We start from the raw sequence: 25,999 nt of genomic DNA, 5'->3' as shown, positions 1-25,999 counted from the left end.
TTGATCACATTAGTCCATAGTCATAATTAATCTCGATTAATCACGGGGGGAAAAAATGTAAACATCTCTTATAAGTCTATCTAGACAGATCATTTTCAAGTTTTAATACAATCAGCATAGGACTGGATGATTTGTTTGCTTTAGCATTTTTTATTAAATTTTTTATTTGCGGTTACTTGTTATTATCGCGTTAACGTTATTTTGAGTCATGCTTCTGTGATGTATCTACGCGGGGTTAAATAACTCCGACTTACCATCTGCTGACACTTCTCTGGACCTCACCAGGTCACTCTTGTTGCCCACGAGGATTATGGGAATATCTTCAGATTGCCGGGCTCTGCGCAGCTGAATCCGCAGCTCCGACGCCTTCTCGAAACTGGACTTATCCGTCACCGAGTACACGATGATGTAGGCGTCGCCCATCCTCATGCACTGCTCCTTCAGCCACTGGCTGTTGTCCTTGGTGGGCAGAAAACATCACAATGGTCAGCATCGTACGCGGCGATATCCTTTTTTTTCTGTGACGCGATATCAGTCCGTATCTTACCTGTTCCCAGATGTCATACAGCATAATGGCCGCTTCTTCCTCATCCACCACAATGGATCTGTCATACGTGTTTCCTGCCGGGGGGAAATACGGAATTCACGTCAGTGTTCAATTCAGAGACGACTATCCTAGACAGAACTTTACAATATAATAACATTAAATATATATATACTGGGTCAGGAAAGAACACAGAGGCTATTTCATCCCTACAATCCAGTTTCGCAGATTTCCCTGCTCTTCAGAGGGTATAATGCAAACTTTTAAAAAATCCCCTGAAGAGCAGGGAAACCTGCGAAACAGGCCTGCAGGAATGTAATAGCCTCTGTGTTTTTTGAAACATCCATGCAGGCCTGTTTCGCAGGTTGCCCTGCTCTTCAGGGGATGTTATGCAAACTTTAATATAATCCCCTGAAGAGCAGGGAAACCTGCAAAACAGGCCTGTAGGAATGTAATAGCCTCTGTGTTTTTTGAAACACAGAGGCTATTTCATCTCTACAGGCCTGTTTTGCAGGTTTCTCTGCTGTTCAGGGTTTTTTTTATGCAAACTTTAAGATAATACCCTGAAGAGCAGGGAAACCTTGTAGGGATGAAATAGCCTCTGTGTTTTTTTCCCACACCTAACGTATAATACTGTTAGAATACTATAACCACAGAAACCTTGACTATATATATATATATATATATATATATATATATATATATATATATATATATATATATATATATATATAATGTATTTACTAATTAACTTTTAATCCAGCCTGCAGGCCATAGTTTGGGGACCCCTGGCATATACAATATGAATAGTTTCCTCCGCATCTTTTATTGTTTTAGTCAATTTTTTTGACATGTTTGTACTTTTTTTTTAAATCAATATATTTGTATTGGTATTTTTAACTATTTTGAATTTTAATTGTATTTTTTTATCGATTATTTTAAATGCTTTTAATTGAATTTATTTGTATTATTTTTATGTGCAGCACTCAGTAAACAGTTGGCTAATGGTGCCATATATTTAAATTTTCCTGAGGGAACTCTCCTGAAATAATCAATAAAGTACTATCAATCAATCCATCTATAAATAAAGTGGATCTGGATTTGATATTTTCATGAAAAATATATATATTTTGTGTAAATGATTTACAAAATGAAAAAGTCTTGTGATTTCAGCTTTTTGTCTTTACATTCTACCTCTAATTTGCATTTTATATATATATATATATATATATATATATATATATATATATATACAACCAGATGGATGGATTAAAATGCATGAGAATGTTTTATATTTTGAACGTTATTTTTTGACACTGTGACTACCAGTGGAATTATTCATTACTTATCGTGTTAAGCAATGTCAGCTAAGATTTATCTGAGAGCCAGATGCAGTCATCTGGCTCTAGAGCAGGGGTGCCCACACTTTTTCTGCAGGCGAGCTACTTTTCAATGGGGATCTACCTCATTTATATATATCATTTATATTTATTTATTTATGAAAGAGACATTTTTGTAAACAAGTTAAATGTGTTTAATGATAATACAAGCATGTGTAACACATATAGATGTCTTTCTTTCACGAAGACAAGAATATAAGTTGGTGTATTACCTGATTCTGATGACTTGCATTGATTGGAATCAGACAGTAATGATGATAACGCCCACATTTTCAAATGGAGGAGAAAAAAAGTTGTCCTTTCTGTACAATACCACATGAAAGTGGTTGGTTTTTGGCATCTAATTCATCCAGCTTCCATACACTTTACAAGAAAAACATTGGCGGCAAATTCCGTAGCTTGCTTGATTGACATTCACGGCACCCGAGGGTCTTGTGAGATGACGCTGGCTGCTGCCAGTTCATTATTAGGAAAAAATGACAGAGAGGAAGGCCAGAAACACTTTTTATTTCGACAGACTTTCGCGCCGTCCCTTCCGTCAAAACTCTAAAGGCCGACTGCACATTTCCTATCTTCACAATAAAAGCCCTGCTTCATGCTGCCTGCGCTAACTAAATACAGAGTCTGGGAAAACTGGCGTGCACAAGCGATCCCTCAGAAAGCTGGCGTGCACATCACTTGTGCACGCCAGCTTTCCGAGACTCTTATTTTGTTAGCGCAGGCCGCATGAAGCAGGGCTTTTATTGTGAAGATAGGAAATGTGCAGTCGGCCTTTAGAGTTTTGACGGAAGGGACGGCGCGAAAGTCTGTTGAAATAAAAAGTGTTTTTCGCCTTCCTCTCTGTCATTTTTTCATAATAATGAACTGGCAGCAGCCAGCGTCATCTCACAAGACCCTCGGGTGCCGTGAATGTCAATCAAGCAAGCGACGGAATTTGCCGCCAATGTTTTTCTTGTAAAGTGTATGGAAGCTGGATGAATTAGATGCCAAAAACCAACCACTTTCATGTGGTATTGTACAGAAAGGACAACTTTTTTTCTCCTCCATTTGAAAATGTGGGCGTTATCATCATTACTGTCTGATTCCAATCAATGCGAGTCATCAGAATCAGGTAATACACCAACTTATATTCTTGTCTTTGTGAAAGAAAGACATCTATATGTGTTACACATGCTTGTATTATCATTAAACACATTTAACTTGTTTACAAAAATGTCTCTTTCATAAATAAATAAATATAAATGATATATATAAATGAGGTAGATCCCCTCGAGTTGGTCAATTGAAAAGTAGCTCGCCTGCAGAAAAAGTGTGGGCACCCCTGGTTTATCATGTTAAGCAATGTCAGCTAAGATTTATCTGAGAGCCAGGTGCAGTCATCTGGCTCTCGAGCCGTAGGTTCCCTACCCCTGCTGTAGCTGTTAAAGCATATTGATAGTGTTATGTTATTAGATCAAGTGTATGTGTGCCAGCTGAGTGCAGCTCTGCCTGCCTGGCTGGGGATGGAAATAGCAACAATCGATACATGCAGAAATAAGACGCCAATCCAAAATTGTCACATACACCAAATTATAGTTTTTCTTTGGATTCATATAGTGACTACTTGACCTTTGAGCGAGATGACACACACAATGGCGCATGACTCATCCTCCTCCTGCATCCCTGGTCCATACCTGCATCCTCGCCGTCGTGACCAGCATCCTCGACTCCCCCGAAGACGCGCGCCAGACTGGACTTGCCGACCCCGTGTTCCCCGAGGAGCACCACCTTGTACACCTGCGCCTCCGCCTCGCTGCCGGTGGAAATGACCGAGTCGGAGGACTCGGATCCGCAGCTGCCCCGGTGCTGCTGCTGCTGCTGCGGCTGCGGCGGCTGCGGCTCGTCGGGCGAGTAGGAGGTGCAGCGCAGCAGCCTGGACAGCTGCTCGTTCTGCGCGCTTTGACGCACGCCGGTGGCGGCGCGCAGGTCCCGGTCGTCCACCGGCATGCTTCTCCGGTGCATGTTGGTGGGGACGGGCGTGCTGCCTCGCCTCTTCTCCATGCTCCGCAATTTGTCGCTCTTGTTCAAAGTCATTTTGCGCTTTAAAGTCGACACCTGGGGACACATGGACCATCTCATCATGGGCGCCATCCAGAAGGACATTTCATCAATAACATCAAAGTCAAATCACTTACTAGGTGAGGTCCGATTTTGTTTTAAATCCAACGAAGTCAGGCGCGGTAATAAATCCTTGTTAGTGGTCGTGGTAGCTCCAAAGTGACTTTGCTCCAGTCCAGGCCCCTATTTATACCCAGCAGGCGGTGACGTCAGAGGGAATCGCGCGCGCCTGCTTATTATAGTGGTGCGTCACAGAGGAGGGGGCGGCTGGAAGAGTGAAGGAATCTCCCTTCCGCACAGCCAAATGGAGCATCCTCATCCTCCTACGTGCTTCTTTGCAATGGGGAAACCCACTAAAGGTGATATCAATATTTAATGCGGAGTTAAATTTAGAGAACCTGAGAGGCAAGTCCTCATTTTGTGCACAATAAGTATACATTCCTATACACCAGGGGAGTCAAAACCATTTTAGATCGTGGTGACAAATCTACTCTGGTAAAATCACGGCGCGATAACTTCAAAATAAAGACAACTTGACACAGAAACAGAACAAGCACATTCTGAAAATGTAAAAATCATGTTGTTAGGTCTTATATGTTGCAGTTAATAGTATTCCAACTTTATTTGTCGTTATTTACATTTTCTGAATAAATTATATGATAATGTTCATCAGTCTATTCATTGGTGTTCATTTTCAATGTTATGTACAGGGGGGAGTTGACGGCACAGGCAATAGGGGACACAGTTTGGCTAATCGGACTGGTAAAATCAAGGCACGATATCTTAAAAATAAAGACAACTTCAGATCGTTTTCTTTGTTCAGAAATAAAACAAGCACATTCTGGAAATGTAAAAATCATGTTGTTGTTTTTTTTTTTACACTTATATGTTGCGGTTGATAGTATTCTAACTTTATTTGTCGTTATTTATATATTCTGAATAAATTATATGATAATGTTCATCAATCAACTCGTTGGTGTTCATTTTCAATGTGATGTACAGGGGGGAGTTGACGGCACAGACAATAGTGGGCGCGGTTTGGCTACCCAGACGGCATGATAACTTAAAAATAAAGACAACTTCAGATTGTTTTCTTTGTTTAGAAGTAGAACAAGCACATTCTGAAAATGTACAAATCATGTTGTCTGTTTTTTTTTTTTTTACACTTATATGTCATTTTTGCACAATAAGTATACATTCCTATACACCGGGGGAGTCAAAATCATTTTAGATCGTGGCGACAAATTTACTCTGGTAAAATCACGGCGCGATAACTTAAAAATAAAGACAACTTTGGATCGTTTTCTTTGTTTAGGAATAGAACAAGCACATTCTGAAAATGTAAAAATCATGTTGTTAGGTCTTATATGTTGCGGTTAATAGTATTACAACTTTATTTGTCGTTAGATGCATATTCTGAATAAATTATATGATAATGTTCATCAGTCTATTCATTGGTGTTCATTTTCAATGTTATGTACAGGGGGGAGTTGACGGCACAGACAATAGTGGGCACAGTTTGGCTACCCGGACGGCACGATAACTTAAAAATAAAGACAACTTCAGATTGTTTTCTTTGTTTAGAAGTAGAACAAGCACATTCTGAAAATGTACAAATCATGTTGTCTGTTTTTTTTTTTTACACTTATATGTCATTTTTGCACAATAAGTATACATTCCTATACACCGGGGGAGTCAAAATCATTTTAGATCGTGGCGACAAATTTACTCTGGTAAAATCACGGCGCGATAACTTAAAAATAAAGACAACTTTGGATCGTTTTCTTTGTTTAGGAATAGAACAAGCACATTCTGAAAATGTAAAAATCATGTTGTTAGGTCTTATATGTTGCGGTTAATAGTATTACAACTTTATTTGTCGTTATTTATATATTCTGAATAAAGTATATGATATTGTTCATCAGTCAACTCGTTGGTGTTCATTTTCAATGTTATGTACTGGGGGGAATTGACGGCACAGACAATAGTGGGCACAGTTTGGCTACCCGCACGGCACGATAACTTAAAAATAAAGACAACTTCAGATTGTTTTGTCTGTTTAGAAGTAGAAAAAGCACATTCTGAAAATGTACAAATCATGTTGTCTGTTTTTTTTTTTTTTACACTTATATGTCATTTTTGCACAATAAGTATACATTCCTATACACCGGGGGAGTCAAAATCATTTTAGATCGTGGCGACAAATTTACTCTGGTAAAATCACGGCGCGATAACTTAAAAATAAAGACAACTTTGGATCGTTTTCTTTGTTTAGGAATAGAACAAGCACATTCTGAAAATGTAAAAATCATGTTGTTAGGTCTTATATGTTGCGGTTAATAGTATTACAACTTTATTTGTCGTTATTTATATATTCTGAATAAAGTATATGATATTGTTCATCAGTCAACTCGTTGGTGTTCATTTTCAATGTTATGTACTGGGGGGAATTGACGGCACAGACAATAGTGGGCACAGTTTGGCTACCCGCACGGCACGATAACTTAAAAATAAAGACAACTTCAGATTGTTTTGTCTGTTTAGAAGTAGAAAAAGCACATTCTGAAAATGTACAAATCATGTTGTCTGTTTTTTTTGTTTTTTACACTTATATGTCATTTTGTGCACAATAAGTATACATTCTAATACACCAAGGGAGTCAAAATCATTTTAGATCGTGGTGACAAATCTAGTCTGGTAAAAATCATGGCGCGATAGCTTCAAAATAAAGACAACTTCGGATTGTTTTCTTTGTTTAGAAATAGAAAAAGCATATTCTGAAAATGTAAAAATCATGTTGTTAGGTCTTATATGTTGCGGTTAATAGTATTCGAACTTTATTTGTCGTTATTTACATATTCTGAATAAATTATATGATAATGTTCATCAGTCTATTCATTGGTGTTCATTTTCAATGTTATGTACGGGGGGGAGTTGACGGCACAGACTATAAGGGGAAACAGTTTGGCTACCCGGACGGCACGATAACTTATAAATACAGACAACTTCAGATTATTTTTTTTGTTTAGAAATAGAACAAGCACATTCTAAAATGTACAAATCATGTTGTTCATTTTTTTTTACACTTATATGTTGCGGTTAATAGTATTCTATGTTCATTTATTCATTATTTATGCTTTCTGAATAAATTATATGATAATGTTCATCAGTCAACTCATTGGTGTTCATTTTCAATGTTATGTACAGGAGGGGAGTTGACGACACAGACAACGGTGGGTGTAGTTTGGTTCTATGCCATCCCATCCATGTTCTACCGCTTGTCCATTTCAGGGTCGCAGGGGGTGCTGGAGCCTATCTCAGCTGCATTCACCGTGGACAAGTCGCCACCACATCGCAGGGCCAACACAGATAGACCGACAACATTCACTCTCGCATCAACACACTAGGTCCAATTTATTGTTGCCAATCAACCCCAGGTGCATGTTTTTAGAGGTGGGAGGAAGCAGGAGTACCCGGAGGGAACCCACGCAGTCACGGGGAGAACATGCAAACTCCACACGGAAAGATCCAGAGCCCGGGATTGATTACACAATAAATCTCCATCCGTACATTCTTATAGACCCGGGCTGTCAAACTCATTTTAGATGGTGGAAAAAAATCTACTCCCAAGTGGGCCGGATTGGTAAAATCACGGCGCGATAAATTTATAATAAAGACAACCTCAGATTGTTTTCTTTGTTTAGAAATAGAACAAGCACATTCTGAAAATGTACAAAAAATGTAGTTTTTTGTTTTTTTACACTGATACAGTTTGTTGCGGTTAATAGTATTCTATCTTTATTTGTCGTTATTTAAATATTCTGAATAAATTATACAATAATGTTCATCAGTCAACTCATTTGTGTTCATTTTCATTGTTATGTAAAGGAGGGAGTTGACGGCACAGACAACAGGGGGCATAGTTTGGCTACCCGGACTGGTAAAATCACGGTACGATAACTTACAAATAAAGGGCATCTACATCAACTATATGATTTGCCTGAGAAGCTGGAAAGGACACAAAAAAAAAATAATAATTAAAAAAAATAATATAAAAAATAAAGACAACTTCAGATTGTTTTCTTTGTTTAGGAATAGAACAAGCCCATTCATCCATCCCTCCATTTTCTACCGCTTATTCCCTTTCGGGGTCCTGGGGGTGCTGGAGCTTAGCTCAGCTGCATTCGGGCGGAAGGTGGCGTACACCCTGGACAAGTCACCACCTCATCGCAGGGCCAACACAGATAGACAGACAACATTCACACTCACATTCACACACAAGGTCGGCCATTTTGGTTTTCATCTCACATTTTTAGGGTGGATTGTTTTTTTTTATTGTTGTTTTGTTTTGTTATTTAACCTTCCAATACGGGACTGGTAATTGGGATTTTTTTCTTTTGTTGTCTTTAGAATGGATCGTGGGTAAATAAAAAATGAGGTGTGGGCCACAAATGTCCTCCGGGCCGCACTTTGGGTACCCCTGTTCTGTTGTATACTTTTGTTATGCGGAATGAAATATTTGTAATGTATTAATAATGTTTTATTAATTTCTCAATAATTGTAATGATTAGAGCTTACAGCTAAAACCAAAAAACAAATCAGTCTAATAACATTTTTAAAATGGACAAAAGGTGAAATATTGTAAACTACGATTGGTTCATGCTCAAATCAGCAAATTAACTGCAAAAAGGAAAAAAATATTTCAGTCTAATTTGATTTTCTTCTTGCTTTTCGTTGTAAGTGAGGAATTAAAAAAAAAAAGGTGCACAATTGTGGTTGAAGTTTGCTGTGATGTCCTGTCCTGCAGCCCGTTTACTCACAAGGAATGTTGCTGCCCTCTAACGACCAAATATCGTATTGCACTTGGCCCCCAATATCCATTTATGTCGTTATTTAGGTCGATGAAAAAGCTGTTTTTGACTACATGTTGATAAAATGTCCATCCATCCATCCATTTTCTACCATATTAATAATTAAGTGTTGTTCATAAAAATTGTTGTATATTAGTAATAAGTGTTGTATATTCGTAACAAATAAGTGTTGTATATAAATAGAACATTAAGTGCTGTATATTCATAATATATAAGTGATGTATATTAATAATACATTAGTGTACTATATTAACAAGTTGTATATTAATATTAATTAATTGTTGTATATAATAAGTGTTGTATATTATTACATACGTTTTGCATAGTAATAATAAATAAGTGTTCCATCCATCCATCCATTTCCTACCGCTTATTCCTTTTGGGGTCGCGGGGGGCGCTGGTGCCTATTTCAGCTACAATCGGGCGGAAGGCAGGTCACACCCTGGACAAGTCTCAACCTCATCGCAAGGCCAACACAGATAGACAGACAACATTCACACTCACATTCACACACAAGGGACCATTTAGTGTTGCCAATCAACCTATCCCCAGGTGCATGTTTTTGGAGGTGGGAGGGGCCTATCCCCAGGTGCATGCTTTTGGAGGTGGGAGGGGCCTATCCCCAGGTGTATGCTTTTGGAGGTGGGAGGGGCCTATCCCCAGGTGCATGCTTTTGGAGGTGGGAGGGGCCTATCCCCAGGTGCATGCTTTTGGAGGTGGGAGGGGCCTATCCCCAGGTGCATGTTTTTGGAGGTGGGAGGGGCCTATCCCCAGGTGCATGCTTTTGGAGGTGGGAGGGGCCTATCCCCAGGTGCATGCTTTTGGAGGTGGGAGGGGCCTATCCCCAGGTGCATGTCTTTGGAGGTGGGAGGGGCCTATCCCCAGGTGCATGTCTTTGGAGGTGGGAGGGGCCTATCCCCAGGTGCATGTCTTTGGAGGTGGGAGGGGCCTATCCCCAGGTGCATGTCTTTGGAGGTGGGAGGGGCCTATCCCCAGGTGCATGTTTTTGGAGGTGGGAGGGGCCTATCCCCAAGTGCATGTCTTTGGAGGTGGGAGGGGCCTATCCCCAAGTGCATGTCTTTGGAGGTAGGAGGGGCCTATCCCCAGGTGCATGTTTTTGGAGGTGGGAGGGGCCTATCCCCAGGTGCATGTTTTTGGAGGTGGGAGGGGCCTATCCCCAGGTGCATGTCTTTGGAGGTGGGAGGGGCCTATCCCCAAGTGCATGTCTTTGGCGGTGGGAGGGGCCTATCCCCAGGTGCATGTCTTTGGAGGTGGGAGGGGCCTATCCCCAAGTGCATGTCTTTGGCGGTGGGAGGGGCCTATCCCCAGGTGCATGTTTTTGGAGGTGGGAGGGGCCTATCCTCAGGTGCATGTCTTTGGAGGTGGGAGGGGCCTATCCTCAGGTGCATGTCTTTGGAGATGGGAGGGGCCTATCCCCAGGTGCATGTCTTTGGAGGTGGGAGGGGCCTATCCCCAGGTGCATGTCTTTGGAGATGGGAGGGGCCTATCCCCAGGTGCATGTCTTTGGAGATGGGAGGGGCCTATCCCCAGGTGCATGTTTTTGGAGGTGGGAGGAAGCCGGAGTACCCGAAGGGAACCCACGCAGTCACGGGGAGAACATGCAAACTCCACACAGAAAGATCCCGAGCCCGGGATTGAACCCAGGACTACTCAGAACCTTCTTACTGGGAGGCAGACGCACTAACCCCTCTTCCACCGTGCTGCCCTAATCTATCGGGTTCAGGTCAAAGGATTAGAATTTTTTTTTTTTTAGAAATTGTAGGATTTAATATATTCTGGTTCTTCCTTTTTTTCTACAGACATGCTGAATTGTTGTTGGAAACAAAAAACACAAATGACCTCATTTATATAGTGAAAAATTGTCACACCGTGGTGAGGGATGTCTTGTCTTTGTTTTTTCTGTCCTGTAAATTTTATGTTTTAGTTTGAAAAGTAACTCTCCTCTCGCTTTAGGTCCCTTGCCCTTCCTTTTGTGTCATCAGTCTGACATCATCCCTGATTTTTTCCACCTGCTCCCCACTACCCCCCATGCGTCCCTCAAGCCCAAGGCTCCCTCCGCTCAGCGCCAGAACATGTCGCCGCCTCGCACATCTCCAGCATCACGCCCAAGCCTTGTCTCGTCTCGCTTCCGACCATCCCCATCCCCATCCCGAACCCCCCCATTGGCAACCCGAGTTTCCTTTTCACCTCCTGAGTCAGGGCAACACAGCACAGGCTTTAAAGGCCTACTGAAATGAGATGTTCTTATTTAAACGGGGATAGCAGGTCCATTCTATGTGTCATACTTGATCATTTCGCCATATTGCCATATTTTTGCTGAAAGGATTTAGTAGAGAACATCCACGATAAAGTTTGCAATTTTTGGTCGCTAATAAAAAAGCCTTGCCTGTACCGGAAGTAGCAGACGATGTGCGCGTGACGTCACGGGTTGTAGATCTCCTCACATCCTCACATTGTTTACAATCATGGCCACCAGCAGCTAGTGCGATTCAGACTGGGAAAGCGACAATTTCCCCATTCATTTGAGCGATTCGTGGATGAGGAAAGTGAGAGTGAAGGACTAGAAAAAGAAAAAAAACTAGACAGCAGAGCGATTCAGATGTAATTAGACAAATTTACTAGGATAATTCTGGAAAATCCCTTATCTGCTTATTGTGTTACCAGTGTTTTAGTAGAATTATATGGTCATACCTGTACAACCTAAAGGTTGGCCCTGCACCTTTCTTCAGCACCTTTCTTCAATTTCCCCATTAATTTGAGCGAGGGTGAAATATTTGTGGATGAGGATAGTGAGAGTGAAGGACTAGATTTCTTTACAAAAAAATAAATCTTTAACATCAATATTTATGGAACATGTCCACAAAAAATCTAGCTGTCAACACTGAATATTGCATTGTTGCATTTCTTTTCACACTTTATGAACTTACATTCATGTTTTGTTGAAGTATTATTCAATAAATATATTTATAAAGGATTTATTGCTATTTTTAGGATGTTTTTTTTTAAATCTCACGTACCCCTTGGCATACCTTCAAGTACACCCAGGGTTAGTAGTACCTTCATTTGAGAACCACTGGTTTAGTATATTCATTATAAATAACGTTTGTATATTAACAGTGTGCTATATTTGTAATAAATACGTTGTGTCATATATGTTACGTTGTATTATGTACAAATCGTCGTAAGTCAGTTTAAATATTAATAGGTCTTAAAAACTGGAGGTGAAGGACGCTTGTAACGCGCATGCGTGCTGGCGGCTCCACGCCGGAAGTCCGCCTCGCCAACGGGTCTCTGCGCCTGCGCAGTCTTCTCGTGCGTTCGACCTCCACCCGTCAGGTAAGAAGTAAATCTTCTCCTCTTTCTGCGCGCTTTTCCCAGCAATTTCACTCATTTTTCAACCTTCAGGCGGTGTATTTAGCGCCAAACACGAACAATCGCTCCATTACGTTCCAACTATCTAGCTGGAAGCGAGCTTTTTTTTCCCGCTTCCGACCAACGACCTTAGCAAAGTGCGGCCACTCTTGTAGTAGCAAACATGGCGGCCTGTCCTTCAGCAAGCCAACTAACCTCTTATTTACTTTACTTCACTTTCTCATGTTTTTTAATGTATTTGTGATGAAACAGATCCTCATCTCCTGCTGCCGTGGTTGACCTGACGAGGACGTGCCGTCGTGATGTATGCTTGTGCTAAGTTGGCCTCCACTGCCTCCCTGGTGAGAAAGTCAGCAATGAATGAAATAAATAAACATGTCATATTTACACATCTTTCAATCCTCACATTCTATTTATTTGCAGGTGTTAGCACTTTGCAGCTCTAATGCTAGCAGTGCTATGTAGCAGCACATGACCCCTACAAGGGCGTGTCTCTGGGTTAATAGCTATTAATGACAAGAAACAGGACTTCTAACACCTGCCCGGGCAATGTTGTACAAACCCAGTTTCCATATCAGTTGGGAAATTGTGTTGGATGTAAATATAAACAGAATACAATGATTTGCAAATCATTTTCAACCCATATTCAGTTGACAAGATATGTAATGTTCAAACTCATAAACTTTATTTTTTTTTTGGCAAATAATAATTAACTTAGAATTTCATGGCTGCAACACGTGCCAAAGTAGTTGGGAAAGGGCATGTTCACCACTGTGTTACATCACCTTTTCTTTTAACAACACTCAATAAACGTTTGGGAACTGAGGAAACTAATTGTTGAAGCTTTGAAAGTGGAATTCTTTCCCATTCTTGTTTTATGTAGAGCTTCAGTCGTTCAACAGTCCGGGGTCTCCGTTGTCGTATTTAAGGTTTCATAATGTGCCACACATTTTCGATGGGAGACAGGTCTGAACTGCAGGCAGGCCAGGAAAGTACCCGCACTCTTTTTTTTTATGAAGCCACGCTGTTGTAACACTTGTCTTGCTGAAATAAGCAGGGGCGTCCATGATAACGTTACTTGGATGACAACATATGTTGCTCCAAAACCTGTATGGACCTTTCAGCATTAATGGTGCCTTTACAGATGTGTACATTACCCATGCCTTGGGCACTAATGCACCCCCATACCATCACACATGCTGGGTTTTCAACTTTGCGCCTATAACAATCCGAATGGTTATTTTCCCCTTTGTTCTGGAGGACACCACGGCCACAGTTTCCAAATATAATTTGAAATGTAGGCTCATCAGACCACAGAACACCTTTTCACTTTGCATCAGTCCATCTTAGGTGAGCTCGGGCCAAGCCGGCGGCGTTTCAGGATATTGTTGATAAATGGGTTTGGCTTTGCATAGTAGAGTTTTAACTTGCACTCACAGATGTAGCGACCAACTGTAGTTACTGACAGTGGTTTTCTGAAGTGTTCCTGAGCTCGTGGTGATATCCTTTACACACTGATGTCAGTTTTTGATGCAATACCGCCTGAGGGATCAACGGTCTGTAATATCATCGCCTACGTGCAGTGATTTCTCCAGATTCTTTGAACTTTTTGATGATTTTAGGGACCGTAGATGGTAAAATCCCTAAATTCCTTGCAATAGCTTGTTGAGAAATGTTGTTTTAAAACTGTTTGACAATTTGCTAACAAATTGGTGACCCTCACCCCATCCTTGTTTGTGAATTACTTAGGATTTCATGGAAGCTGCTTTTATAGACAATCATGGCACCCACCTGTTCCCAATTAGCCTGCACACCTGTGGGATGTTCCATATAAATGTTTGATGAGCATTCCTCAACTTTATCAGTATTTATTGCCACCTTTCCCAACTTCTATATCACGTGTTGCTGGCATCAAATTCTAAAGTTAATGATTATTTGCAAAAACAAATGTTTATCAGTTTGAACATCAAATATGTTGTCTTTGTAGCATATTCAACTGAATATGGCTTGAAAAGGATTTGCAAATCATTGTATTCTGTTTATATTTACATCTAACACCATTTCCCAACTCATATGGAAATGGTGTAGTTATTCAGCCTATTTTTACTGTCTTAATCATAATATAGCACTGCCACATCAACATCAATGGGCAGGAAATACAGAGAGTAGGGCTGGGCGATATATCGATATACGCGACATATCGCCGGTTTGTCTCAGTGCGATATAGAAAATGACTATTTCGTGATATTCGCAGCTTTTATCTGCGGTTATTACACTACAGGATGTTCCCACTCCTTGTGTCTCCTTCTCACAGACAGCAAGCGCACAAACTTACATACGTCGCATACTCCATAATCCAGAGGAGCCTGTTCAGTGCTAGACTGCTTCATCCCAAGTGCAGGACTAATAGACTCAAAAACTGCTTTGTCCCACACGCCATCAGACTGTACAACTCCTCTCTGGGGCGGGGGGGTACTAGGATGACAGGGGATGCAAAACAATAACAGTGCAATACGTTTTTCATAACATGGTCACTACTGCCTACTTTGTCTTCTTATATTCTTATTTTACTGTTATATTTTTATTCCCATTGTTGCTTTTTAGTTTTTATTCTTATTGTCATATTTCTCTATTCTGTTTCCATTTAAACCCCCATTATTTACCTTTTACTTTTATTTAAATTGATCTCAACTCTCTACACTGCTGCTGGAATTTAAATATTCCTGGAGGAACTCTCCTGAAGGAATCAATAAAGTACTATCTATCTATCTATCTACTGTCACGTCATACGTATACGCCCTCGCGGAGCAGAGAGGTAGCAGCATGGGTGATGTTAGCAGAGCCGAGCGAGTGTTAATACGAGAGAAAGAAGGTGCGAATGAAGGAAGAATTAATTCTCAAGAAAAACAGCAAGGGGTCCATCGTCTGGCGGTAGTTCGGCTTCAAGCGGGAAGAATTCGAATAGACAACTTTAATTTGTCATGTGTGGGGCACAAGCGTTGCTACCAAAAGTAGCATTACTGCTAATATGTAGCTTCATTTGAAGAGTCACCTGCTAATTACTTTAATAAATACAGTTTCGGTCAATTGACTTAGTTGTGATTTACTTCTCTGCATGAAAGTGTAAAAGTAGCATCTATTAATGCAGTATGAACTAGATTTTTTTTATTGTGGACACAGAATCATCATACTGCTGTGATTATATGCATCAAGTGTTCATTCAAGGCTAAGGCAAAATATGGAGATATATATCGTGTATCGCGATATGGCCTAAAAATATCGAGATATTAAAAAAAGGCCATATCGCCCAGCCCTAACAGAGAGTTAACTCCACAAAATTCCTGGGGGTCGTCATTGACTAATACCTAAATTTCAAACGTCTCATTAGCCCTCTGTTAAACAAATTATCCAAATATGTTGTCCTGTTCTTTCACTTTCGTCATTGTCATCCTCTTTATGCTCTACTCACTCTATACTAGGGCTGGACCATATGGCCTTTTTTTGAAGATCTCTATATTTTTAGGCCATATCGCGATATGCGATATATATCTCCATATTTTGCCTTGGCCTTGAATGAACACTAGATGCATATAATCACAGCAGTATGAACATTCTATGTATCTACATTAAAACATTCTTCTTCATACTGCATTAATATATGCTCCTTTTAAACTTTCATGCAGAGAAGGAAATCACAACTAAGTCAATTGACCACAACTGTATTTATTAAACAGTTATTCAGCAGTGGCACAAACATTCATGTAAATTCAAAAACAGAAAGTGCAAGATTGTTAGAGACATTTTAAAACAAGCTATTAGTGTACTTTTGTGCATGATGTCACTAAGATGACATATCAAAACAACACTAAATTAAAGTGCACTTTCTGTACAGAATGCCACTACAATAATTTAAAACATATAGTGCACTTTTGTGCATGATGTCACACAAGATATTTCAACAACTGTCAAATAAAAATGAGCTGCATAATAGTAAATTAACAGTGTATGTCCTTCGCTATTTGGTAGGTTCCTGCGGATGTCATCTCCTTCTGTTGACTATTTTTTCCATACGGTGTACATGTAGAAATGGTTGCTTGGGCATTTTGTTGGCTGTGGCACTGGCCGGAGATGTTGACATGCGGAGTTTCAAGCACTCCTCATTCTCTAGCGGGTGACTTTTCAACTGTTGCTACACATTAGCAGTGCTGCTACTTTTTGTAGCAACACTTTTGCCGCATACTTGTGAAACATATTCCCACTTGAAGCCAAACCACCGCCAGACTGTGGACCCTGTGCTGTTTTTCTTGGGAGTTAATGCTTCCTTCATTTGTTACCAGATTCGCACGTTCTTTCTCTCGTTTTACCACTCGCACCGCTCCGTTAGCACCATTGCGTTACCCGTGTCACTACCTCTTTGCTCGGCGAGGGCGTGTGACGTTACACATCCAACAGTTCGTTACGTATGTAAGAAGGTTTGCTTGTTTTAACTCTGTGAGAAGCAGAGACAAAAAAAGAATGAGAAACACCTGCAGTGTAATGCCCGCAGCTAAAAGCAACTGCGTGAGAACGTATACTCGAATATCACGATGTAGTCATTTTCTATATCACACAGAGACAAACCCGCGACATATCGAGTATATTCGATATATCGCCCAGCTCTAGTTCAAGAGTCTTACGGTCTGAGGGAAGGAGGTGTTACAGAAGCTGGAGGTTCTGCTATGGAGGCTGAGGAACCTCTTTCTAGAGTCCAGCAGTGAAAACAGTCTTTGGTGGGGGTGGGAGGAGTCAGCAGATTTTCTGTGCCCTGGTCAGGCAGCGGCTTTTTGTGATCTTCTGGATAGGGAGAAGAGTAGTCCTGATGATCTTTTCCGCCATCCCCACCACTCTCTGCAGAGACTTCCAGTCTGAGGCACTTACTCATTTCATTGTATTCATCTTGTTCTATTTTTAATTCTACTTCGTTTTGCAAGGTAATGTTTCATGTAGCACCATTGTACTGAAAAGAGGAAAACAAAAACACATTCTGTGAACCTTTCCTGCCAGTGGCAGTAAAAAAAGATTCTGATTAATATTTCATACCCGCAAAGTGCAGTGAGGTTTGAGATTGGGGAAGCACTGACCAACGAGTCAGATTTACCAAGTCACTGATTCATTCACAAGTCAGATTTACAAACATTGACAGTATGATGCAAAGGCACCGGCTCAAAATCACAAAAACAAACAGTATGATGCTAGAATAAACATTTCAACACACTTAGCACACAATTAACACAGCACTGCAGAGATGATATTAGTCTGTATATCTTACCTTTTCTCATAAATGAAGTCCATTGGACGAAGATCTCTGACTATTGTTGTAGAAGTCCTCCATCTTCTATTTTTCTTTGAGTTTTAAAAGTCTCCACACTGACAAATCTGGCTGCATTAAAATCCTTTTTAATGTCATTTTTGAACACATCACCTACTGCTTCTATCAAATCATTCTGTATCCTGTTTGATGTGCCAGCAAACTCAAACACAGTGGATGTTTCCAGGTGTTTAGCTAAACGTTCATTTTCTCTGCATAAGTACAATAGTTCCACATAATTCCCACATTTGGAGGAGCTTCCACTCTCGTCGTTATCACCAAATGCAAGCTCCTTTTTCTCCAAAAAGCAAGTGGCTTCTTTACATTGGCATTGTGGATGCTAATGTTTAGTCTGCGTTGTTCATTTAGAGCCAAATCAATACGTGATATTCTAAAAACAGGTTTTTCAGATCAGTATATCCCATTGTGGTCCAAACACGGTCACTCGTTGAGAATGAAAAGGCAGGGAAAGCAATAAAGACGTTTTTTGTAGCACAGCCACAAAGCTATTCTTTTCCAGTATACCAGTCCTTTTGAAATTAACATGTTATTTTCTGTCCTCGGACTACACAGCTTTGAATCAAATATGGCAGCTCTGGCATTGGTCGCTCAGTATTAATGACCTGTTGCTTTGAATGAAAGTCCAGTCTTGAAAAAGTCCTTATTTGACAAATCAAATCCTCCATTTTTCTGGCAAAAAAGCATCACAGTTTGCAGGAAACGTAGCAGTTGTGTGTTGTTTTCTTCTTCTACTTCTTAAGGGTTAACCGGTGTTGGGAGTTCATGAACTTTTGAACTACACGTTCACTATATATCGCCCTCTGCTTTGAGGCAGAGGTACTTCCTGCCTCATGGCCTGCCTTTTCCCCGTGCTTAAAAAATGAATGTCTACTTGTCTCACGTAATGATTGTTAACAATAGGCAAAATTCAAAAAACTAAAGCGCAGTTCACCTTTAAGACTAACAAAATGCAGTATCTATTTTGTAGTTGAGGTTTGAATTGAAATGGATTGAAACTTTTTTATTAGTAGATTGCACAGTACAGTACATATTCCGTACAATTGAACACTAAATGCTAACACCCCAATAAGTTTTTCAACTTGTTTAAGTCGGGGTCCACGTAAATCAATTCATGGTAGGTGATTGTTATCTCACGGGAGCGGCTCCAAACTGTGTATGGAGGCTAATAATTAGCACAACCCCTTGTAAACATACAATTCACACAAGTGCATGTTATGCAGGAGACCTGCAGTGTATGGTCGGGGTTTAATGTCTGATGCGGGCCAAAACTTGTGAATAGGAACTATTACAAAAATGTTCTGTGATTATTTTATTATAGCAGTGTTGCAATCATCAAACTAATGTTCTCCCTTCTAACAGGTCCGTGCTGGATCTCGGGTTGTGTACAGGCCGCTGTCAGCAGCTGTAGTGTCCGATGCCAAGAGGGCAGAGGTGAGAAGCCTCAAATCACGCAGGGTCCGGTTGATGATGTATTACGGAGGCAAAACTTGTGAATACTTTGACTTTTCAGACCGCTGCACTCCTGCCAGCACATGGCACCTCCATCTCCCAGCAAATGGTGACGCTGCGTGGGTTTCAGACCAGCGCGGTGAGCCGTGACATTGACACCGCCGCCAAGTTTATCGGTGCCGGAGCCGCCACCGTGGGAGTGGCCGGCTCTGGAGCCGGTATCGGTACCGTGTTTGGTAGCCTCATCATCGGCTATGCCAGGTAAACCATCTTTTGTAGATACCACCATTTTTTTAACACTGCAGGCATATCTTTCAGGTTAAGGTCACAATAAATAATAGTTTTTTTCGGGGTGTCCCACACAAACAATATTTTATTTTTATATATATATTAGGGCTGGGCAACGATTAAACATTTTAATCGAAGTTAATCGCACTATTTGTCCGATTAATCGCGATTAACTGCATTGTATACGCAAAGCCCAATAATGAATTCAAAAGTAGTGTGTAGTGCACCTTTATTGGAATATTCTCCCACATGAACAAAATCGCCAAAACATTTGTTGTGCAAACACAATTTAAATCAGTCCTTGTTAAACAGTAGCAGTTAAATAGCATATTTGATGAAAATCAACTCCAAAAATGTAAATACAAACATTTAAGCTTATTGCCACTGCCAGGGTATTTAAGTTATCCTGTTTGTTATGGAAAATAAATATAATCTACATACAAATCTCTGAGCCACAATCATAACATCTGAACAGGCAATTTCTGAGGTAACAGCAGAAACATTTTTTTTATCAGGGTCTTATGTTTAAAAAAACTATATTATAGGTAGTGGGCTGTTTTAGGGAATTTTGAATCAAATTATCCATAGTAGCAATATTAATAATGTTGTGTTTATTCTGCGTAGTGCACTTAAAATAATTATGACCATATCTAGGAATTGATATGATGGGAATTTTCCGATTGTTTGCTTGGTGCTTTGATAAACTGAAGGCATCATATACATGGTACTATATTGTGATGTTATGAGCCAGGGAATAAAAGAACTACCCTACCCAGCATGCAACAGGAGTGACGAGCATGTATAGGTTGTGTCGCCATGACAGCATCTTGTATGTTGTGATATGCACGCTCTGAAAGCAAACGTTAAGAAGTCAGCCAACACTCCTGGTCTGCATTATTCATAAATAGACAGACAACACATATACTCCGCTGCTTCACAGGCCGCTGGATGTAGCCGGCAAAGTATTCCCATGCTAGCTAGCCGCTCTAGCAAGCACGCCTCATTCAGTCCAAAACGGCCCGATCTATCCACATCCAGAATTGTCTGGCGGTCGTAAGTGATCCCGGAGTGACCACGCTGTAAGCCAGCCAGGACATTTGCAGAATTGTCCGGTATTTTTGCCAAATGTTCCATCTTTACCAAGAGCCCCTCCACGCCGAAGTACATCCGGGAGATGCCATCTTGTTAAGAAAAGGCGTTAACAAAATAAAAGCATGTAAACAACATACGCAAATGTGCGATAAAATAATTGTCGGCGTTAATAGTTAACGCGTAATTAACGCATTAATTTGCCCACCCCTAATATATATATATATATATATATATATATATACATATATATATATATATATATATATATATATATATATATATATATATATATATATATATACATACACACACAAAATCATACATACTTTTATAGTGGGAAATGTTAGTAAAGGCTTAATCAAGTGAAAATACTGAACATTAGTTGCAATGAAAAACATTATTAAAGTATTGACAGTCTAGAGTAAACTTATGCTGACTTTAGGTTGAAGTTTTTGGTGACACTTAGGAGGTCACAATAATAGAGGTGGGAATCTTTGGGCACCTCGCGATTCAATTACAATTCAGGAGCTTCAAATCGATTATTATCGCATCTTTAATAAGTGTTTATCACTTGCATCTTTTAAAAAAAATTTTTATTTGGAATAAAAAACAGTTAAATAAATGTATTTAATTAATGTAAATGTGTCCAAAACTGGAACATAAGTGCTGAGGTGGCTTTCTGCAGTCAGCCACATTTTAGAACTGTCTGCATTAGTTTATTTACAATAAATAAATCGATTATTGACATTTGCTAATTGATTCTATAATCGTCCATGTCCGAATTGCGATGTGTCTAAAATTTCCCCCACCTCTACACAATAATTTATTAATAAGTTCATGATGCAGCCTGTTAAATGATGACATGTTTGCTTCTGAATATTTTCTAACACGTTTCTGTCTTGGAGCCTTTGTACCTCTAAGTATATATTTTGTGATGACTTGCTTGTATTGACTAATGTCCTGTTTTAAACTCTATATTGTCCAATTAAGGAAACTTAAACTGACTCAAAATTCTTACTTATTCCGATTCTGAATCAAGTCATAATGTTCAAGAATCTATTTTTAATAGGCTTTTTTAGGCCATCTATGTGCTTACTTGTGAAGTGTCAGCAGCCATGGGGAGATTTTGAAACATGTAGCCTGTTGTGAAAGTTTTTAGTATCATTTTTAAGCTACATAATATCTTGTGTGGATATGCGTTGAATCAAATTGTCAATCCAAGAATCGGAATCGAATTGGGGTGTTGTTGTAAGATTCCTTTCTCTGCTTAGCCGTTTTGTAGCTGCTAGCTCTTAGTAGCCTGTAGCCATGTTTATATTTTGCGAAGGACTTTAGTAAAGTAGAATAAATTGTGTGTTTATTGGAGGACATTTCGATGCCCGCTGGCTGTCCAGCGTTGCACAATAAACATGCTGCAGGACCGCTTGTATCGGACATTTTACACGCACGCCGATATCATCCACTACTTGTTTTTTTGCGGGTATGTGATGAAGACAACCCCCTAGCTTTTTTCTCATTTTTTTTGTACACGGCACAATTTAAAGACCTACTGGACTTTAACAATTGCTGGATTTAATGCTTTTATTCATTTCATATTCCTTTGTGTTGTCACCAGGAACCCCTCACTGAAGCAGCAGCTGTTCTCTTACGCTATCCTGGGCTTTGCTCTGTCCGAGGCCATGGGTCTCTTCTGTCTGATGGTGGCGTTCCTCATCCTGTTTGCCATGTAACCCACGAAGGTGTCCCCTTGTTGCCACGGACACGTCACGTTATCAAGAATGAGCCGCCGGGACGCCCGTGAATGGTACTGCAAATTAATCCAAACATGGTGCTTAGTCGTCATCTTCGTCTGTTTTGATTGTTAAACCCGTGACCTGCGGAATTTGGCTAAGGTTTTACTAGTATATTGTATATTTAATCAAATGTTTTTGTTAAATATCCTGGAACAACAGTAAAAACATTTAATTTGTCTGGACATTTTTTCTGTTTTGCAAATGTTCACATTTCAGTTAAAATTGCAATTTAGTTTTTTTCAACACATTCAGTGAAAGTCATTTCTATTTGTTTGTGTGCATTATTTATGCACCCAAAGGGGTGCGTAACTTATCCTAAAAATCTCAGAGCGAGGAGTTTTAGCACTCATTTGTGGACTTTTTTTACATACTAATAAGTGAGCGCACAACTTGTGCACTAAAGTTGCACTCTTATATGAGCACACAACTTTTGTACTTACTTGTCGCTCATATGTGAGCACACGTGTGCACCTATTTTACACACTTATAAATGAGCACACAACTTGTGCACTTATTTTACACACTTATATAAGAGCACACAACTTGTGCACTTATTTTACACACTTATATATGTGCACACAACTTGTGCACTTATTTTACATACTTATATATGAGCACACAGCTTGTGCACTTATTTTACACACTTATATATGAGCACACAACTTGTGCACTTATTTTACACACTTATATATGAGCACACAACTTGTGCACTTATTTTACAAACTTATATATGAGCACACAACTTGTGCACTTATTTTAAACACTTGTATATGAGCACACAACTTGTGCACCTATTTTACACATATATGAGCACACAACTTGTGCACTTATTTTACACACTTATATATGAGCACACAACTTGTGCACTTATTTTACAAACTTATATATGAGCACACAACTTGTGCACTTATTTTAAACACTTGTATATGAGCACACAACTTGTGCACCTATTTTACACATATATGAGCACACAACTTGTGCACTTATTTTACACACTTATATATGTGCACACAACTTGTGCACTTATTTTACATACTTATATATGAGCACACAACTTGTGCACTTATTTTACACATATATGTGCACACAACTTGTGCACTTATTTTACATACTTATATATGAGCACACAACTTGTGCACTTATTTTACACACTTATATATGTGCACACAACTTGTGCACTTATTTTACATACTTATATATGAGCACACAGCTTGTGCACTTATTTTACACACTTATATATGAGCACACAGCTTGTGCACTTATTTTACACACTTATATATGAGCACACAACTTGTGCACTTATTTTACAAACTTATATATGAGCACACAACTTGTGCACTTATTTTAAACACTTGTATATGAGCACACAACTTGTGCACCTATTTTACACATATATGAGCACACAACTTGTGCACTTATTTTACACACTTATATATGAGCACACAACTTGTGCACTTATTTTACACACTTATATATGTGCACACAACTTGTGCACTTATTTTACATACTTATATATGAGCACACAGCTTGTGCACTTATTTTACACACTTATATATGAGCACACAGCTTGTGCACTTATTTTACACTTATATATGAGCACACAACTTGTGCACTTATTTTACAAACTTATATATGAGCACACAACTTGTGCACTTATTTTAAACACTTGTATATGAGCACACAACTTGTGCACCTATTTTACACATATATGTGCACACAACTTGTGCACTTATTTTACACACTTATATATGATTACACAACTTGTGCACTTATTTTACACACTTATATATGAGCACACAACTTGTGCACTTATTTTACAAACATATGAGCACACAACTTGTGAATTATTTTACACACTTATATATGAGCACACAATTTGTGCACTTATTTTACACACTTATATATGAGCACACAACTTGTGCACTTATTTTACACTTATATATGTGCACACAACTTGTGCACCTATTTTACACACTTATATATGAGCACACAACTTGTGCACCTATTTTACACACTTATATATGAGCACACAACTTGTGCACTTATTTCACACACTTATGAGCACACAACTTGTGCACCTATTTTACACACTTCTATATGAGCACACAACTTGTGCACCTATTTTACACTTATATATGAGCACACAACTTTTGCACCTATTTTACACACTTATATATGAGCACACAACTTGTGCACTTATTTCACACACATATATGAGCACACAACTTGTGCACCTATTTTACACACTTATATATGAGCACACAACATGTACACTTATTTTACACACTTCTATATGAGCACACAACCTGTGCACCTATTTTACAATTATATATGAGCACACAACCTGTGCACTTATTTTACACACATATATGTGCACACAACTTGTGCACTTATTTTACACACATGAGCACACAATTTGTGCACTTATTTTACACACTTCTATATGAGCACACAACTTGTGCACCTATTTTACACTTATATATGAGCACACAACCTGTGCACTTATTTTACACACATATATGTGCACACAACTTGTGCACTTATTTTACACACATGAGCACACAACTTGTGCACTTATTTTACACACTTATATATGAGCACACAACTTGTGCACTTATTTTACACACTTATATATGAGCACACTACTTGTGCACTTATTTTACTTATAAATGTGCACATGACTTCTGCAATTTATTAATGCACTCATTGTGCACTTTATTGGTGCACCTTTTTTTACACATTTTTACAAGTGCATATAACTTGTGCACTTTGTTAATGAACTTATTTACACACTTATGTATTTACACATAACTTGTGCACTTGATTAATGCACTTATTGTACACTTATATATTTACACTTATTTTACACACTTATATACAGTAAGTGCACATCACATGTGCACTTTATTGGTGCACTTAACACACTTAACATGTGCGTTTAACTCTTAAAATGTCAGTGCCTAGAAGAAGTCAGTATTCAACCTTAGATTGAAAAGCCTCACAATACAAAAACAGTCCATTCAAATTTTCTAGTTGTGGAATAATTTAACTATTTTTGATATGTTTTATATTGTTGAATATATTAATAAATATTGTGATAAATAAAACATCCTTCCGCTCATCGGTGCGGCGTCTTCAGTAATGCGGACGCTGTATCGATCCGTTGCGGTGAAGAAGGAGCTGAGCCGGAAGGCAAAGCTCTCAATTTACCGGTCGATCTACGTTCCCATCCTCACCTATGGTCATGAGCTTTGGGTCATGACCGAAAGGACAAGATCACGGGTACAAGCGGCCCAAATGAGTTTGGGTCTCTCCCTTAGAGATAGGGTGAGAAGCTCTGCCATCCGGGAGGAACTCAAAGTAAAGCCGCTGCTCCTCCACATGGAGAGGAGCCAGATGAGGTGGTTCGGGCATCTGGTCAGGATGCCACCCGAACGCCTCCCTAGGGAGGTGTTTAGGGCACGTCCAACCGGTAGGAGGCCACGGGGAAGACCCAGGACACGTTGGGAAGACTATGTCTCCCGGCTGGCCTGGGAACGCCTCGGGATCCCCCGGGAAGAGCTAGACGAAGTGGCTGGGGAGAGGGAAGTCTGGGTTTCCCTGCTTAGGCTGTTGTCCCCGCGACCATCACCTTGGATAAGCAGAAGAAGATGGATGGATGGATCCTTCCGCTCCCTGAACGTTGGCGCACGTCTCTCTGGCCT

The 25,999-nt window shown here is 39.7% G+C and overlaps 2 protein-coding genes across 2 annotated transcripts in view; one reads left to right on the top strand and one right to left on the bottom strand.

The window, feature by feature from the left end:
* Positions 1–4,230, bottom strand: part of rrad (Ras-related associated with diabetes) — a 6,696-nt gene extending 2,466 nt beyond the window's left edge. The window contains exons 1-4 of the mRNA XM_061887260.1: positions 4,119–4,230; positions 3,618–4,038; positions 548–621; positions 255–459 (exon numbers count right to left, since the gene is read on the bottom strand). Of these exons, the coding sequence (XP_061743244.1) occupies positions 255–459; positions 548–621; positions 3,618–4,017 (679 nt within the window). The 5' untranslated portion in view covers positions 4,018–4,038; positions 4,119–4,230. The remainder of the gene's footprint in view (positions 1–254; positions 460–547; positions 622–3,617; positions 4,039–4,118) is intronic.
* Positions 4,231–12,190: 7,960 nt separating this feature from the next.
* On the top strand, positions 12,191–22,471 carry LOC133542881 (ATP synthase F(0) complex subunit C3, mitochondrial-like). Its single transcript, XM_061887114.1, has 5 exons — positions 12,191–12,269; positions 12,558–12,646; positions 19,033–19,104; positions 19,184–19,383; positions 22,118–22,471. The coding sequence occupies exons 2-5, from the start codon at positions 12,608–12,610 to the stop codon at positions 22,230–22,232; spliced, it is 426 nt and encodes a 141-aa protein (XP_061743098.1). The 5' UTR covers positions 12,191–12,269; positions 12,558–12,607; the 3' UTR covers positions 22,233–22,471.
* The last annotated feature ends 3,528 nt before the right edge of the window (positions 22,472–25,999 follow it).

This window comes from Nerophis ophidion, linkage group LG25 (assembly GCF_033978795.1).
Source record: "Nerophis ophidion isolate RoL-2023_Sa linkage group LG25, RoL_Noph_v1.0, whole genome shotgun sequence".
In the NCBI taxonomy this organism is placed as follows: domain Eukaryota; kingdom Metazoa; phylum Chordata; class Actinopteri; order Syngnathiformes; family Syngnathidae; genus Nerophis; species Nerophis ophidion.
Note: the sequence above shows the minus strand (reverse complement) of the source record. Positions and strands in the feature narration are given on the sequence as shown.